An 18652-nucleotide genomic window follows, 5' to 3' on the forward strand; every position below is an offset into this window, starting at 1 on the left:
TAGTTGTAGTTAAATATTATTCATTTAACGTCGTGGCTTTAACTAAATCATCATGATAGGCACTTATTAAACATTTCTGGTTTTTGTGATTGAAAAAAAAATGTTAATCTTTCTGGAAGATAAATAAATTGCAGCACATAAAATTTTTATATTCCCCAATTGCGCCCAGTAGAAACTTATACAACTCATTTAACAAATTCATTAGTTTTAATACATAAGAAACGAACAGAAAATATTAGAAATGTCGAATTTAAAATGCAGCATTAACTGTCATAAAATTTAATATAAATGACTGTTTATCTTCACTAGTAGGAATTACGGACGTGGCGGATATATCTCATTTCTACCTGTTTGGAAATAGTTTCAAGTTACAGAAGCGATGAGAAAATTTAATCTGATCGTTCCTGACATCTTCATTCAGAAATGAAAGCAATTGCATGGCCGTGACATCGAATAGTCGCGACTCTTTCGATATCAATGTCATTAGCAAATATCATTAATTTATTTCGTGTTTTTCCAATAACACCTCGGCAAGCATCAATGTAATCTTTATCGATTTTATTGATAATTTACATGGATGTTTGGATTAGCGTTAATTTCTCGGCTATCTTATTCAGGCAAAAACTCTTCTCTATTTACCAGAAAAATTAAACGGGTGAGGTAATATATCTGCGTCAGCTTAAAAAAAAATCAATAAACAAATTAAATCACTTGAAATGTTCCAAAATTGCATTAAAATGCCCTCGTTTCGATAATGTTTAACATATTTTTTATGTTTGTTTAAAAATAACGCTTTTCAGGAGTTCTACATCTACATCAAATATTCAATCTAATTACGGGATAAATCATGTCCACCACTCAAATCACTTTACGCATAAAAAGCAAAGGAAATTCAATTTTCAGCATATTAATTATCATTACGTTTTTTTGTGTTTATGAATGAGAGCTTTAGAAAGGAATTAAAAAGGAAAAAATTGAAACAATTTAGCAATTAGTAGTTTGAAATTTAATATTCAAGATGTATAAATTTTTTTTAATATATGAATTTTTTACATATTTTTTTGGATTGATTTTCACGTAACCTTCACTTTTATATGTAACGTAATAGATTTTATGTTTCGAAACGATGATAACTACATTGTCATTTTTGAAAAAAAAACTAAACGAAGTGATTTTATCTGGTGTTTCATATTACTCTACCGCAATTAAAAAAAATCATCTATTTGCAAATGAACAATTCAGTTGTTAGTATACAAAAGTTCGATTAAATAATTAATTTGAGTAGTTTTTTTAATTCCTTTTTCTTTCACACACACACACACACACACTTGTTTGTTTAAAAATATTCCTACATTTTTATTCTATCAGTAATTTAAATGATTAAATGCCACGCAATTCAACGGTTTCAAGACAGACTTCCATAGAGCTATAAAAACTTTCACCTTTCTCCTCTAATTGGAAACAATGAGAGTTTAAACGTGGATTAGGGATCATAATGAAGTAAATATAGAAATATGAAGCTGGTTTAATATCTCGAAATTTCAAAAAGTATTTCGGTTCTTTTAAATTTAGCTAAAAAGAAAATAACAGTAAAGAACGAATTAATTAATTTCTGTGCCTTTTACTCTTTTCTTCTCCGGAACTTAACAAATAAAATCTTAGCATGACTCATACCGAAAGTATATCAAGTTTTTATTGTCTCACTTATGTATTATACTCAAAATTTAAAAAATGAAGTAAAAAAATTATTAACGGTAAGTAATGCCTGTTTAATTATGTTTCTTAAAAATACCAGGCTTAGTAGAAAATTATAAAATAAGTGTGTTTCACGCTTCAGGGAATTCGTTTTCGTATAATATCGAATGAGGATAAAAATCTTAATATTGCTTTCTTTGAAAGAGACTTGTAACACAGTTATTAGAATTTATTTACAATTATTAAGTTATTATTATAATTTATTCAAGAAGGGAAAAACTATTTTTTTTTTACCGAAGGAGAAAAGAAATGGTACATGAATACCTTTTTGTGTTCAAATGCTTTACGGATTTTCTATAGTTTCTAACGATCCCAAGTAGCAAATGCTTCTTCTCTCTTCCTAATTCATGGTTTTTTATTCATTCCAAAGCAAGGAAGAAAACAGTTTAATTACAAATTACTGTAAATATGCTTTTTTTCGTATTGCATTTAAAAAAATGGTTCAATGATAAATAATCGAAAAATTTTAAATAAAGTTTTATTTTGAAATAAAAGTAACTTACATGCTACCAATAATCAGAATGCGGTGGAATTAGTAGTTAATATATTAATATAAACAATTAAAACTTTCAAAAACTACACATGAAAATAATTTTATCATTCTGAACTTTGCGTATTCGAAATACATTAGTACTTCCACCGAATACACATTAACGTAAATCCTTCATTTATTTTAATTATTCACTTAGAATGATTGGATTCTGCTATTTCAATATTATATCAAATGGTAATAAGCTATTTCACACACGGTATATCGCAGACCTACATTCATGAATATTAATATACAGATCCGAAGATTATGTCACTCTCCGCTATGAGGCCTTTCGGATCACGTGATATTTCCCTCTTTCTTCAAGGGACATACAAACCGTAGACAAGGTAACCAATATGGCGACCTCCTGCGCGACTCATAAAAGACAGAAATCTAAATAAAAGAAATGTAGAAATGAGAATCGGTTTTTTTTCCTTCTTTTTGTTGGGCGCTAGATATTTCGAAAATTTTCTTGAAGTTCAAGTTATCGATCTGCCTGTTTTTACTTCAACAAATGCTTGAATGAAGATGCGGAATTTCTTCAATGTAATTTATGGGTCCATAATTAATTTCAAAACATCCTAAACTATATATATGCAGTTGGATATTACACTGAAGAGCCAAAAAAACTGGTCCACCTGCCTAATATCGTGTAGGGCCCCCGCAAGCACGCAGAAGTGCCGCAACACGACGTGACATGGACTCGACTAATGTCTGAAGTAGTGCTGGAGGTAATTGACACCATGAATCCTGCAAAGCTGTCCATAAACCCGTAGGAGTAAGAGGGGGTGGAGATCTCTTCTAAACAGCACGTTGCAAGGCATCCCAGATGTGTTCAATAATGTTCATGTCTGGGGATTTAGGTGGCCAGCGGAAGTGTCTAAAGTCATAAGAGTGTTCCTGGAGCCACTTTGTAGCAATTCTGGACGTGTGGGGTGTCGCATTGTCCTGCTGAAATTGTCCAAGTCCGTCGGAATGCGCAATGGACATGAATGGGTGCAGGTGATCAGACAGGATGCTTACGTACCTGTCAGAGTCGTATCAGAGGTCCCATATCACGCCAACTGCACACGCCCCATACCATCACAGAGCCTCCACCAGCTTGAACAGTCCCCTGTTGACATGTAGGGTCCATGGATTCATGAGGTTGTCTCCATACCCGTACACGTCCATCAGCTCGAAGCAATTGGAACCGAGACTCGTCAGACCAGGCAACGTGTTTCCAGTCCTCAACAGTCCAATGTCGGTGTTGTCGGGCCCAGGCGAGGCGTAAGGCTTTGTGTCGTGCAGTCATCAAGAGTACACGAGTGGGCCTTAGACTCCGAAAGCCCATATCGATGATGTTTCGTTGAATGGTTCGCACGCTGACACTTGTTGATGGCCCAGCATTGAAATCTGCAGCAATTTGCGGAAGGGTTGCACGTCTGTCACGTTTAATGATTCTTGTCAGTCGTCGTTGGTCCCGTTCTTGCATGATCTTTTTCCGGCCGCAGCGATGTCGTAGATTTAATTTTTTACCGGATTCCCGATATTTACGGTACACTCGTGAAATGGTCGTACGTGAAAATCCAAATTTCATCGCTACCTCGGAGATGCTATGTCCCATCTCTCGTGCGCCGACTATAACACCACGTTCAAACTCACTTAAATCTCGATAACCTGCCATTGTAGCAGCAGTAACCGATCTAAAAACTATGCCAGACACTTGTTGTGTTATATAGGCGTTGCCGACCGCAGCGCCGTACTCTGATTGGTTCCATATCTCTTTTTCTTATATACTGGTACAGGCATACGCATGCCTGTACCAGTTTTTTGGCTCTTCAGTTTATAAGACAATACGGAGATATTAATTTTCATTTTCGTACTTGAGAAGGTATAAATAAAAAGTTGAAATCAATGTTATTGCATGAATATCCAACTCAAAAGTAGGTCCGGCTAACTATTTTATATTTAATTTTCTGGGCTTTGTATCTCTAAGCGAACTCAATATTTCGAAAATCGGGAATTCAATTTTTAAAATTATTGATATGGCGGAAAACCACACCAAATTTCCGCATTTTTACAGTAAAATCGGCAATTTCAACATTGATTTCTGTAGGGATCATCCCGTGCTTGTCCCTCAAAGTGATGCTGATGATGATTATAACGTCTACTCGAAAAGCCTCATTACTACGAAGGTTTCGACAGCTGGCTGATGAGAAGATAAATCCAGGAAAGAAAATTCAACTGGTGTTACAGGGAATTTTCTCGTGTGCCCCGTTCAGCGCAAACGAAAAGTGGATTCGTTGGCTTTTTTGTAGTCCAGTGGTCTAGGGCGTTCACCTGGCAAGTGAGAAGACGTGGGTTCGTTTCACCGCGAGGCCAGTTGAATTTTCTTTCCTTGAATTCGCATCAGCTTCAGCTGTCGAAACCTTAGTAATTGATGTACAGGGTTTACACAAATGAATGACGCAGTTTTAAAAGTTTATATTTTCAAAACTATTGCACATAATCACAAAAACATTCGAAAATTTTCTTAACATTTTTCAATAGATGGCAGCACTTTCGTAAAACGCAGTGTCTGCAGTTGAAAAAAGTGACAATAAGAGTGAAAAACGTTTTTGTTGGAAAATGCAAGGGTAGTTTCCGCTACTTCTGTGCAGCATGCATTTAGAAATTTGTAACTGAAAAAAAAAGAAAAAAAAGAATATGGTTCAGTAAATTTCAATCATTGCATTCTACGGATTTACTGCCATCTATTGAACGATGTTGAAAAAAACTTTGAATGCTTTCCTTTTATTTTTATGTATCACAGATTATATTATATGCAACAGTTTTGAAAATATATATTTTTGAAATCGTGTCATTCTTTTGAGCAAACATTGTATATTATTTGAAATTAGAGTAGAAATATTCAAGAATGTATTCGGCAGAATGTTTTTTTGTTTGAAATACGACACTATGAACGTTTGGTCTACAAAATTAAGAAGTTTTATATTATCTGAATAAAACATGTTTTTTCTAATGAATTGATTATTCAGATTCACTTTCATGTTTGAATTCGTGAAGTTAATAATAAACATTCGTTTCTGTTATTTGATCGAATGATAGGATTTTCTGAAATAGAAAACTTCTTGGCATTTTTCCACACGTATCTCTTATCGTTAGACCATCTCAAAATCCATACAGTACGTAGTTTGTTTCATATCATTAGAACACGCGTTAGTACTTTTTTTAATCGTGTATTCTTAAGATATTACAATCCTGAAGGTAGAAAGTCAACATTTAGCCATGACATTGTTCTCTAGAGAAAAAATAGTAACTTAATTTCGAGCAAAAAAAAATATCTCATACTACATCAGGGTTTCACGATAAAAATCATCAATGTACACATATATATTGTAATTCTTTTATTATTTTAGCGATATCTTTTATAAATTATTTGGACTTAATTCAAAATAAAAAGTTATAAATTCTATACAATGCACCCCTGAAATCTATTTCTTCCATTATAAAAAAAGAACATTTTTGTTCTATTATTTTTTTAATAATTAGTAGTTTTTCTCAAATTACAAATACAAAACTACGTATCATATTTCTAAACACAGAGGCCATTCAATTATTTCGTCAGCATCGATGGGGTGAGGGTTTTGGATTTGCTGACTTTTGATAGCAAAGGGGGGATTTGAATGATGCTTACGTTATCAACCACCCTTTATGAAAATATGAAATATTCTTGATGAAATCTTTATTTTGTGCATTTTTGCGTGTGTATTTATTTACTATTCCCCTGACTTTTGACCACGCGTGGTGTCGGCCTGCCTTGCGCTATGGTCGAGACCAGACACCATCCGCAATGATTCCATCAGATTTCATCGATAGCTATGTATATGAAGGACTTACCCTAAATTACTCAAATGGGTGTTTTAAGTAACCATTTTGACATTCACTGATTAACATCTCCAAAATTTAGAGAAACCATGATGGAGCAGTGCCGGCTTAAGCCAAGGGCCCACCCAGGCACGGTCCGGGGCCTCATAGAAGAAGAGGCTACATGGAAGTGACATCTGGTTGAAATTTTCGAGAATTTGCCTGGTAAGGCCTAAGAAAAAGCACTTGATCGGAGTGGGGCCAATGATGTTCTTAAGGAGGCCCTGTGATGAAAACGAGAGCTCAATGCTCTGTAATGCACAACAATTAGCAACGGCAATCTGTGACACTCTATTAATTAATGCTCAAAACTTGAAACACAAGCTAAAATATAGTGTGCTCGCTGTTCAGTTTGTTATCATGTGAAAAATTATCCCTGTGCATTCATAGCAAAGTTCATTACATACTGTCCGACAGTCTATATTCAAAAAAATAATTATTAATGTTTTTGAATAATAAAAATAAATCAGTAACTTTGATGAATAAATAAAAAGTAGGCCTTCGGGAACCGCTGCAATATAGGATATCGCTCGTGAGGGGGGGGGGGTGGGGGTCCAGAAAAAATTTCTGGGGTTGGGGAGGAGATGAACAAATAAGTTCGAGAAACTATGATCTACACCAGTGTTTCTCAACCGCCGTGTCCTGCCATCAGTCAAACTGAGCCGTGAATCGTTTATCAGTTTATTTTTAGCCATCTATTTCCCATTAGGGAAATAGTTTCTTTTACTCACGTAAAAGAAATCAACCGGGAAGCGGGCTTCCAAAGGTTAAGAACCACTGATCTACACAAACCATACGTATGCTAAACTTTTAGACATCAGTGTAACTGAGTATCTTTTAAGCCTGAGATCCACACTTTCATTGAAAGTCACACCAAACCGTTCCAAAACCGATTTTTGAGATGTTGCAGTGGCGATTTCACCTGATTTTGCCGTCAAAAACTAGTTTTTGAGTGATTCAGCGTAGCATAGCGTTGAGGGTGCGGTTCAAGCTCAAGATGTAATCTGAGCTACAAAAGATCCCCATACTCAAATATAGTATTTTCATGTACGACAAAATATGATGAACATCAATTATACACGGTTTGCGTCACATTTTATGTGCTATTTCGTGTTTTCCTCAATACAGTGCCAACTGTGAGAGAAATTTTGAACTATATATCGGGAAAAAAAAAGAATTCAACGTCATGAATAAATCATTTTGATGCAAACTGCCCTTTTTTGTCAATCGGCTGATTTTTTAAAATGTGTCTCATGGACTTTTCACACATCCTCTGTGTATATCACACACACACGTGTTTTTCCCTCAAATGGGGAAAAGGTCACTAACAGGTCACTAAAAGCAATCTCTCAATCTCTCGTCATCTGCCTTGTTTTCATCATGCCGTGGAACTTTCTTTAGATCGTTCATTGATGCTGATGATCACCGAAATTCAGCAATCTTTGCTGTCGGTAGTTAAGCTATCTGGGCAGTACTTAATTACACATACAGAGACCAAAAGAAGACTAAATTTTTTGTTGTCCTTTCACTCTGGTAACAACTGCAGCTGCTGGATCTTTAACATTATACAGAATCGAAACGTTTGAGAGAGAAACTATCGAAACATTGAAAAATTGCTTAGGATATTCTTTTTATCCTTTTGTCTTACGATACTAGTTTTATTTTATTTTTTTCTTTATCTATTGATTTTTTCGATGGAAAAATACTCTCAAAAAACGACACGTCGGACGACAAGAAGAAAACAAATCGCTTACATGCTCTTCGCATCTATCAGTAAAGAGTTTTAGTTAGTAAGAAAAGAAATATATACGTATATATACATTTAAGAAAAAAAATGAAGTGTGGCTTTTATTCTGATCTGATCCCATTGAAAATTCTCGTCCTATGAATAACCTTCATTTAAGTTTTTTCATTTTGTTTCCTAGCTAGAAAGTAAAACTACTGAGTAGAAAAATTCGAAGAAAAAGTTATCTTTAGCACACAAGAAAATTCACTTTTTTCGACTTTCGTAACATTTTTCTTTCTATTTAGGATCCAATTTTTTTTTCTATAAGACAAAAAAACGTAGTCCAACAAGTCATTAACTAATTTTGTTTCCTCGTCGTCTTCTTTGATGAACATATTTGGTTAGATTTCTGGAAAAAATTACTCCAGACTGGAAGAAAAAATAGGACTTTCATATACCGATACCGTTTTCCTGTAACTTCGACGTCAGATTTAATGGTCAGTGTTGCTATTTTTCCGTATACTAGGACGGTGGAGTTTGTTATCGGTGATTTATATACGTGTTGTTCATAAAAGAGCGGATGAATGTCCATTCGATTGTGAAAGAGAGCATAAAAAAAAAAAAAATTCAAAAAACTATCTTTCATGAAAAACATGAAAAAAAATTCCGAGAAGAAGACTCTGCAGTGTTCAGTATCTTATGATGGAAAATCTCGGTTATATGATGTTTGTGAGACAGCAGTGAAAGGAAATATTTTTAGAGCCCATACGACCTGCCACCTGCTTATGAAACAGATATTATTTACTTCAAATAACACGAAAAATACGCTTCGTGCTATACGACTTATTTCTATTTAATACGATATTTGTTATATCTTCCTTTCAGGAATCAAGATTTTAATTCAAATAAATCTAAAATTATTAAGGTTATTAATAAATACTGTAATAACTATTATTGAAAAAAGTAACTAAACAGAAAAATTCATTTAATACAAATCCATCTGGTTGATATGTTTAACCAGCAAAAACCGCTAATTAGTTCATAAGTTTCATTATCCCTTAATTTGAAAATTTAATCATGGATAATTGATATTTTGGTAGAAACTCGAAATATTAACGACACGAAACTCAGCATTCTTTCGCATAACTTTGACTGTTGAAAAAAAAATAAGAAGTGATTTTTCTTTGAAGTTCAGTCACAGAAGTTGTTTTCAACATCGAAATTATCCGATTACTAACGGTTGGCGACAAATTTAATAAAGATAGAAATAGTCGGTGGAATTTATTTTCGAAGAGAAATTTCCCGTGAAAAAGACTAAAAGAGAGAAAAAGTTAAATTCCGATCTTTTTTATCGACGTCTCGACAGACGTAATTATAAGTTTTTTTTATTATCTTTAGTTGTTTCTAGTAATGGATCGGTGGATAAAATATTTTGAAGTATTTTTCTTTCTTTAAACAATTCCACAACTATAACCATCAAAAATAAAAAAAAAATCTCTCTAAATATTTTTCCACAAAACCGACATAAGACTTCTTTTTTCAAATTCTTTGTAACAGAAGCATCTTCTGACCTTTATTTTTCTTCTTTTTTGTCAATTTTTTCCAATTGAATTAACAAAGTCGGTATTTGTCAAACGTAAGAATGAAGCATGACATGTTTTATGGAATGTTATACTGTTTTCAAAAATCAATAAATAGCTTTCATCACTATCATTTACATCTGTTCCTTAATTTATTACCTATAATCCATGTTTTTCTAATTTTTTTGCTGGTTATTTAATATTTTTTGATGGATTTTTTTTAATGAGTAATGTAAGATTAAATAATCAAAAATGATACTTTTCAAATTCTGACAAGTTTGTTTTTAGTCGCACAGTTTTGACAAAAATTCTTGATTTAACCCGTTATCTACCACATAATGAAAAGTAAAAAAAGATAAATAATATTATGAATATTTATATAATGATAATAATAAATTACCGTTGCATAAATTATTTGGTAGGTCATTTTAGTTCTAATTGAAGACAAAAATACTGTTTTTTCAAACAATTAGTGAGTACATAACAAATTTACCGTCGATAAATAAAGGGTTTAAAGAAATCTCAAATATACTGATATGCGCAGACTGATACACTAAAATAAAATAGATTTAAACAAATGCAAAAAAAAATGTATCAAAAGGTTAGTTGTAAAAAAGGAAAACGACAACAATAATAACAACAATTCATATTAAATGCACCCAATCATAGACGAGCAATTAATAACTTTTGGCCTTTTTGTTCTACCGGGAAGAACCTAGCTGATACTGACATTTGCTTGTAAGACTATGGCAACCCTAGTCTATCACCATAGGGCATAACATTATCTTTTCAAACCGGAGAATGAAGTTGCTTGGGAGTTTTCAGCTGTGAAATCTACGATGTGCAGTATAAATAGTGTGTAAAATTTAAGGGTATGTATATGAGTGGGTGCTAATTTCAATCTCACAAACTAACCACATTTCTGATGTATCGTCAAGAATCAAGTCTTGCCGTTGTGTGTTACCTAACGCTACCTAGAGTACATTTATTTTTAAAATAGCAAATTCAGATATTTTGTGAAGCTGTGATTTCTCAATGGAAAACATTTTACGAATTTCCTTATTTTGCATCTGCTGAAAATCGGAAAAACACATACTTCATGGAAAAAAAATATATGGTTATTAGAGGAGGTTTAGTTATTTCTGCTATGTCGGTTAAAAGATTAAATAGGCATAGATATGGAGATCTATTCGAAATCTGCGTCAAATCGCGGATTTCAGTTTATGTTCAATGAAGCGGAGTGTGAAAAAATAATTTTTGCCAGCTACATAGCTAAAGGTTAGTTCACTAACCATATGTCAGGCGATTAAAATAATGAGCGTAATTGGGAACTAGTTCGAGTGAGAACGTGGAAACTTATTATATTAGCATCAGAGCTTGAAAAAAAAAGTAATAAAACAAAAAAACAACTTGTAAGAAAATATGTAAAACTAAAGAAATGGAGTATTGACAATGTCTCTAATTAAACGAATTGGTTATATCGAAAAGAGTCACGCTTTCACAAAACAAAAACCTTTTTAATTTTTACATCATGTAACCAACCATATCTAAAAATAATACAAAAAAACTCATGTATGTCAGGCAAACACAAATAAGCCCGAAAACGTTTTTGTTTCATTTTTTCGTCCATTTTATTCCGGGTGGAAACACAAGTCCATTTCACCTCAAATAGCTCGTGAACCGTGGGTAATAGAAACATAGATAGATAGAACCGCTCACAATCCCGGACTGATACAAAGCAACTTACTTCCGTTACCTCAAAAGAGGCAGGGTTATGTCGGAAAAAATTAGTAAAGATTTATAGCAGTGCTCCCCCTTGCCCCGAGCTCGCAAGTATGAAATCACTCGTGTCGTTCTCCCCATGAAGACAACTATCAATTCAATGTGACGTATAAGCCATTTTACTAAAAATGGATAGCTGAATCCAATGACCAGGGAGAAAAACTGCACGTGCGCCCAGTGGCACATGAGAGCTGGAGACTACAGCATGGGATTTAAAAAAAAGTGTGGAGAATACTTGTGAGGCAAGTAAGAGAAGAAGAATTTGGCATGTTGAAGTGGGAGAGATTCGAGAACGGTCAAAATACTCAATATATATACAAAATATATGCAGCACCTCCACTGTGACAGGAAACGGGAAAACAAAGCCTCCATCCACAGTGTTGGGCAGCTTTGCTTCCCTTTCTTTTTTTACGGAATATGCAATGTACTCCCTCAAGCCGAGATTACAGTGTTATTTTGCAGGAAAAAACGTATAAATCCCCCCTCCCTCTGAGAAAATTATGCGTACGCCTATGTACACACACATGAAAAAACGTGCAGAGCCTCCACTGGGACGGGAATAATCAAACAGAGCCCCCGTTCACGGTGCTGGGCATAACAGAATACTACTGGGCTAATAAACATGCTTTTAATTAAAAAAAGGATTCAAACAACATGCCAAATTTTGTATATGCCATTTTTTCCTCTAAGGGCCGCGTATGTACTGCGATACACAATTTAATTTTTTATACGGTCCTTTCATCTTCCAACTTGCAATTGAAAAGTTGTAGCCCTTCCTCTTCTGGGCCTAACGAAAAATTTCCGTTTCTAAATGCAATTTTAGCTGAGATATATGAGTAGTGAAATTACTGAGAACGAAGGAAAGAACAGCATGAAATAAGGAGGAAGCTTGTTCTGCGCTTCATATGCTGTTCTTTTCAGCGATGTTAGAATATCTCAACCAATATTGCACTTGGAAACATGGAGTTTTTTGTTGGGCTCAGCAGAGACAGCGCAATAACTTTCTAATCGAAAGTTAGAAAACAGAGACAGTTTAAAATACTAAATGTTTTATCTCGGCACATATACGGCACCTAGTGAAGCAATCACATATCTAAAATGGGCACGTTATTTGGATACTTTTCTAATTGAAAGTATGATTCTATAACCGACGCTTTACAGTTATTTGAGGTGAAATGGACTTAAGCTTTTACCTTGTGTATACAGTATATCATTGCTATGTTGTAATAAAATGTGATCTGTTAATTTGTAAAACACTCGATTGTAAGAATTATTACACGCAATTGTTAAAACACGTTGTGTTTAATGTTTTTATAGTAATCATATGATAATTTAATTACTTCCTTCCGTTATTCTTTCCACCAACAAACGTTTCAAGTAATATCCGTGGTAAAAGGATAAAAGTAAACACATCTGTGATCTACATACGCCGCTTGAAACACATAATTAGTTTTCTTATCAATTACCGCGTCGGATAACTCGTGAAAACATGCTAATTATTCAAACCACGAATCTTCAGAATTTGCTCTGAGAAAATGTGTTCAGATCAACGTAACATATTGCATTTGTAGAATTCTCAAGTTCAAATTCAAAAATTCTGTATCTAATTAACTAAATATAATAATGTAGCTAACTTAATTTCCCACATTGCACATGCTTTGAAAAGTTTTCGTTATCACGGTAAGATTTTATATGTGTCCAAATATTGATGTAATATCATATAAAGAGCAGCAACAGTGTTTTGAATTCTCATGGCGTAAATAAATAAGCAGAATATTTTTTTAAAGAGACATTGCCGGACCTGCACTTATATAGGCTTGTACATACCAGAAGCACACTAAATATTTCATGCATCGACTATCCTTACATGTGAATTTATCTTGTTTTTAAAAAGTAAATTCAAAAAGTTTTAAAAACAGTTGATCTTGGTTTCAATAAATGCATGGAAAAATCACGAATCATATACTAACCTTGAAATATGGTCGCAAGTAGGAGTGTTCTCTCGACACGTTGTCGTTGATGTAACTCATTAATGAAACGCATTGTTTTTATTCTGAGAGTGTTTTTATTCTGATAGTAGTCATGAAGAAAACACCAAGAAAGGTGATAAATCTTGAGAACTCGAAGCCTCCAATCAGTTTCAAAATTTTATTGAGTTTTCACACATCAGAAGTCCACAAATTACGGTTCCAATCATGAGCTGATTTGATATATGAAATTCAGTCTTCACATAATATCACACGAATTAAAATGACAATGAATTTTCGGAGACTTATAGATTCAACTTTTCTAATAACGGGCTTTGCGTCATGCTCATCTAAGTCATAGTCTATAGATATTCCAGATGATGACATTTACCGCAAAAAATACTTACAGTATCGATAAACATAAAAAAAAATTCTGCATTCCAAATTAGCAAGAGAGAGAAATATGATACCGGTATCATTATGATGTGAATATATTACTTGTCCAACATGATATAAACGATAATGTCCAGCACGAGAAACACGATTCAGAAAATTCTCTCTATTTATGATGATCACACATATCGTTGATATCAGTCAAAAAATTACTGATTGGAAATTCATATAAAGAAATTATTTAGTTGTCACTGGGGTAAACATGCCACAAAAAAAAGACGGCGTAATTTCCAACAGCCGGAAGAGAGACACGCTCCGCGATTTTTCCGGGACGGTTCCGAGAAGGAGTTTTGTTGTCCGGCTTTTGTTTCGGTTCTGTCCGTGGAAAGAGAGAGAGAGCTTTTGAAAGAGTGGGACGATTGGAAGTCTCTTCACGTTGTGTCTCGGTTCATCCCAGCAGCATAAGTCCTCTTTCGGAAGCGCGCGAAATCGATTCGTGGTTGAGAGCCGCGCATCTCTCTCACTTAGGCTACTCGAAAAACTTCCTAAAACGTATTATCACCGTGTCAACCTTTCAAGTTTGACTTCAACTCACATTACCGTATTCCCTTATGAATTTCATAACTTTGACTTGATTCTTTTTTCAACGTATACACTCTAGGATGGCGCTTATTTTTAAACTTTTTAAAAGTTTAGACCCCCTCCCTCCCCTCTTGTTTTAATCAACAAAAGAACGATCTGTGCAAAATTTTAGCTTAACCAGACAACTGCTAGGAGACCCTCAACATCCTTGAAGTTGGAATATAATAAGCCAGGCATATCTTCAACCCGTTGCTCGCGAGCACCACGGTGCTCTCTGAAGCTCCCAGAGTGCTCGATGTGTCCGGTTTCGTGCTTGCGAACACTCGATCAACGTCTCAATTAAACACCTAGCATACTTCTATAATCCTGATTTTATGCATTCATGATATCAGTTTTGCCGCAAGAGTGCTCTTCTTTTGATGATGGGTACAGGCAGTGCTCGCGAGTATAAAAAGTTTGAAGACCTTTGTAGTAAGCAATGTTGATTTCATATACCCAATGATTAATTGCGTTCAAAAGCGTATACTCTTTCGTATCTCGAGTATTTTTTTATACTTGGAGAAATTTATGGGGAAACATCCAGGCAACCCCAGCAGCTTGCCGCTGTGGTGGTCGAGTGGTTATAGTGACGGACTCGCGATGCGAGGATCCGGGTTCGAACCCCACAGTGGTGGTCGGCTGAAGTTGGTTTTCTGTGGTTCCCAACTTCAAGGCGCGAATGCGAGCCGATCTCCCTGTTAAAAAGTCTCGCCACAGAGAGCAACAGGCCTACAACGTTACAAATATTCAATCATTACACTTCACTCACAATTTGAAGTATAGATGGCAGCACTGAGATATCATACACAACACTAGCTACGCACTCAGACTGTTAGGCGTACATACTCACTTTGTTCCAGACTCTGCCACGAAGCTGGGCTGGAAGAGATCTCGGCACCGGGATAAGTCCGGTGGCAGAGACCCTGGCGTTCATTCATTCAGGCAACCCCAGCAAATGTTTAAAAACATTCTGAATGCATTTTCCAAAAAAAAAAAAAATGTCTCTGACGGCGATTTGTTTCACAGATCGTTGCCAGAGACAGTAAAAAAATACATTCCCTTATAAAATACCCACCTGTTACCAAATCCTCTTTTAGGAAAAAAAATAATATTCAATGTTCAAATGTTCATATTATGCTTTGATTCTATAAAAATTATTGCTGTAGATAAAAATGTGTTTCTCTTATAGAAGTTGTGTGCATTATTAAAAAACCCCAATGTTTCTCGAATTCTTCATGTTATTTCAGGTATTTTTCGAATTGGGACAATTTTTTTTTGGGGAAATCGGATTCAGAATGTTTTTAAACACATGTTCGGGTTGCTTTGAGATGTGTTCTCATAAATTTCTCTAAGAAGAAAGAAAATTGTCGGGGTAGGTAAAGTATTGTATATATACCGCTTTTGAACGCAATTAAGCATTGCGTATAAGGAATTAACTTTGCTTACTACAGTCGACACTCGTTCTTACGAACCCGTACGGACTTGATAATTAGTTCGTGAAATCGAGAGTTCGTAAATGCGAGAGACGATGAAAAAAGTACAGGAAAAAAAAAGAGATTTCTGTATTTATTGATGATTTCCCAAAAAATCACTTCATCGGAAAATTTTAAGATTCCATGGAATTGATGCAGGATAAAATTTTGCGCGAATCTCGCTTCTCTGAAATATTTCCGGGATGGTGGAACGTCGTTGGAACCAGTTATCACAGAAACGACCTTTTGCTGGTTTTTGATTAGAGAACTAGATGTAATTTTTGGAATCCCGTACTTTTTGGCGATTTCTGTCATTGTAAGAGTTCGCACATAATTTGTTTCAATTTTTTTCATTCATAGTCAAGCACAATGTTTTCCATTTTGTTGACATTTCGATTTGCAAAGAGGAAAATTGACAAGCAGCAGTTGGCCAAAGTAGAATTCGATCGACTCAGAAATTTCCTTATCAACAAGCTAATGCAGCAGTTCTCAAACTTTTTTGCCTTGCAGCGCCATTTCCCCCCGTAACCCACTTTTTTTTTTAAAATTTATGCGTCTATTTCACTGATTTATTTTATTTTCCATGGAGCCCTTAGAGATTCGCGGAGCAAAGGTTGAGATGAGAACTCTTGAGATAATGTATCATATCATTTCTCTAACCACCTGTTGAACCAATCATAATGCTTGTCAGAAACTTTCCTGACACACGGGTACAACAGAAACGGTGACATGACAGCATAAAAAAATTACTACCGCAGGTTGTCCCACACCGAGGGGTTAGCGCACCGACATCTCGGTGAGTATAATATTTTGCTGCCGTTCGGTATCGGCAATAAATTGTAGGTCCCGGTCTAATTAGCCCTCGTGTGTAGAAAATGACCGTGGTACGACAAAAATGATCAATCATAATGCACAAAGAGTGATTTACGTTCTCAACGCGTCTTCACTTCACTTCGGAAGTACATTTTACACAAGTACTTCCATAACACTTAATTTTTGTGCTGTCTGACGGAATCGAATTTAGTCTTGAAATATACTGCTAACAACCACGATTTCTGCCATCGAAACTAATTTACAACAGAAATATCGAAATATATTTTGAAGTTTTTCTCAAGAGAATGATAATATATACAGGGGCTCCACCTAGAAGAAGGCAAGTGGCCAGGCATTCCGGGCACCACCAAATGGGTCCTCTCCTCAAGTCTTCTAGTCTGATGCCATAGGCTACCGAAATGCACCTTTGCCCTTGCGACCAAGTTAGGTTGTAGTTGCAGCATTGGACCTATATTATGTACACTGATTACTTTCGAAATCATTTAAATGGTGACATATATAATAGAAGTTTCCTTGACATGTCCCTGAAGTACAAAATTTCAAAGATTCGTACGCAGAAGAACTGGTTGATGTAATGTAGAGAAAAGGTGTTTGACAATTCTGTGGTGTTTGGTCAGAACAAATCTCCAAAAAATGGCCTTTTGATCTAAAAGTAAGTATTGCTAATTATAACTAATTAGAAGCGTGGTAAATGCAGAAATACTTGCGTACGGCTAAACAACATGTTGATGTATGATATTTTCAGTTGTATTTGTGTATATGCTTTATTTTTGATTTTTAAATGACAATGAAAATGCTTATATCTCAAAAATGTGATTTTGGAGTTATCGTGTTCTGACTAAACACCACAGAATTGTTGTTTGCGTTGATAAAGCATCATTTATGCAATTTTACGAAGAACATTAAAATGGAGCTCATATTTCCTTTGTCAGTAAAATCATATTATTCAAAGATGAATCAATTCTAAATATCTGGCCAATTGTTTATTTTCGTAATGTTTTCTATTATTTTATTAATTCCAGTACGAGAATTTTAATTCCTTTTTTCCATCATAAAATATATGACGTTTTTAAGTTCGAAAATATCCGCACAATATATTTATTCAATTCGGGTGATTCAATGAGGTATAGTTTTAATTTCTTTTTCTAGTTCTATTTCTCTTCAGGCACTACATTGATTCTACACTTCGCTTGTATAAGAAATATGCGGCATTTGGTGTATTATCCAAATCACGTATTACAGGACTGCTAGTGGAGCATTTTGCACGTTCCTGTTGGGCTATCATTTAACGTTTATTCTACTATGCTTCTTCTTAGGTTCTTAATAATATCCACGTCATGCCTATTTTACTACGTGTACTCCGATGCCAATTGGAATTCGAATGCGCAACAAAGCCATCGGACAATCGGCATCATAACAAATCATAAAGCGATAAAATTATACTAAGGAAAGACCAGTTCATACTAAATGGGTGTGGGAGAATTTTTCCATAATATTATTCAAACGTTGTGAATAAAAATAGTTTTACTGAAACAGTACATTAATGATAAGAAAATTATATTTAAAGAAAGGGAAATTTTCTCTAGGTTTTTACTAACTTTCGCCTTAAATACATGGCAGTAAAACTTGGACAATAGGAAATGTGCTATTTCGTTATCGTTCCTCTTCTCGTTTGAGACAAAACTTTCAAAGATATTCTTGTAAAAGCCACAAGAAATTTTTGTTCTTACTGTTCTTTTTTGGCTGGTAAAGCTTTACCTCAGACTCTGAGAAACTGTGTGTAAAGCTGTTGCGCATCGAAAAATGCGCAACAGCATTTCTTGAACAAAGAAATTTTCAAGATTTTACTAACTTTCATTTTATACATGGATGAGAGAAAACTTTCAAAGAAATTCTTGTAAATCCCACTAGGAATTTTTGACAGCGATTTAACCAACTCAGCAGCAACAACGAAATATCTAGCCTTCTTTAAAGCCTTTTATTTTAGCAATGATATGCCCAGATATTATATAAAGCTGATTTTTCAATGGAACACATTTTCCTGTCCTTACTTCGCACCTGTTGAAACTCGGAAGAAAGCC

General features: G+C 34.7%; 1 protein-coding gene across 1 annotated transcript in view; it reads right to left on the bottom strand.

Moving 5' to 3' along the window:
- The window catches only part of LOC149085581 (proto-oncogene tyrosine-protein kinase receptor Ret-like), a 137157-nt gene extending 123080 nt beyond the window's left edge, over window positions 1-14077 (bottom strand). The window contains exon 1 of the mRNA XM_089233709.1: window positions 13255-14077. Within this exon, the coding sequence (XP_089089835.1) occupies window positions 13255-13327 (73 nt within the window). The 5' untranslated portion in view covers window positions 13328-14077. The remainder of the gene's footprint in view (window positions 1-13254) is intronic.
- Between the last annotated feature and the right edge of the window lie 4575 nt (window positions 14078-18652).

This window comes from Pholcus phalangioides, unplaced genomic scaffold (genome assembly GCF_987345545.1).
Source record: "Pholcus phalangioides strain wild (caught in Gottingen) unplaced genomic scaffold, Ppha-v1.0 ptg000007l_1, whole genome shotgun sequence".
NCBI classification, from domain to species: domain Eukaryota; kingdom Metazoa; phylum Arthropoda; class Arachnida; order Araneae; family Pholcidae; genus Pholcus; species Pholcus phalangioides.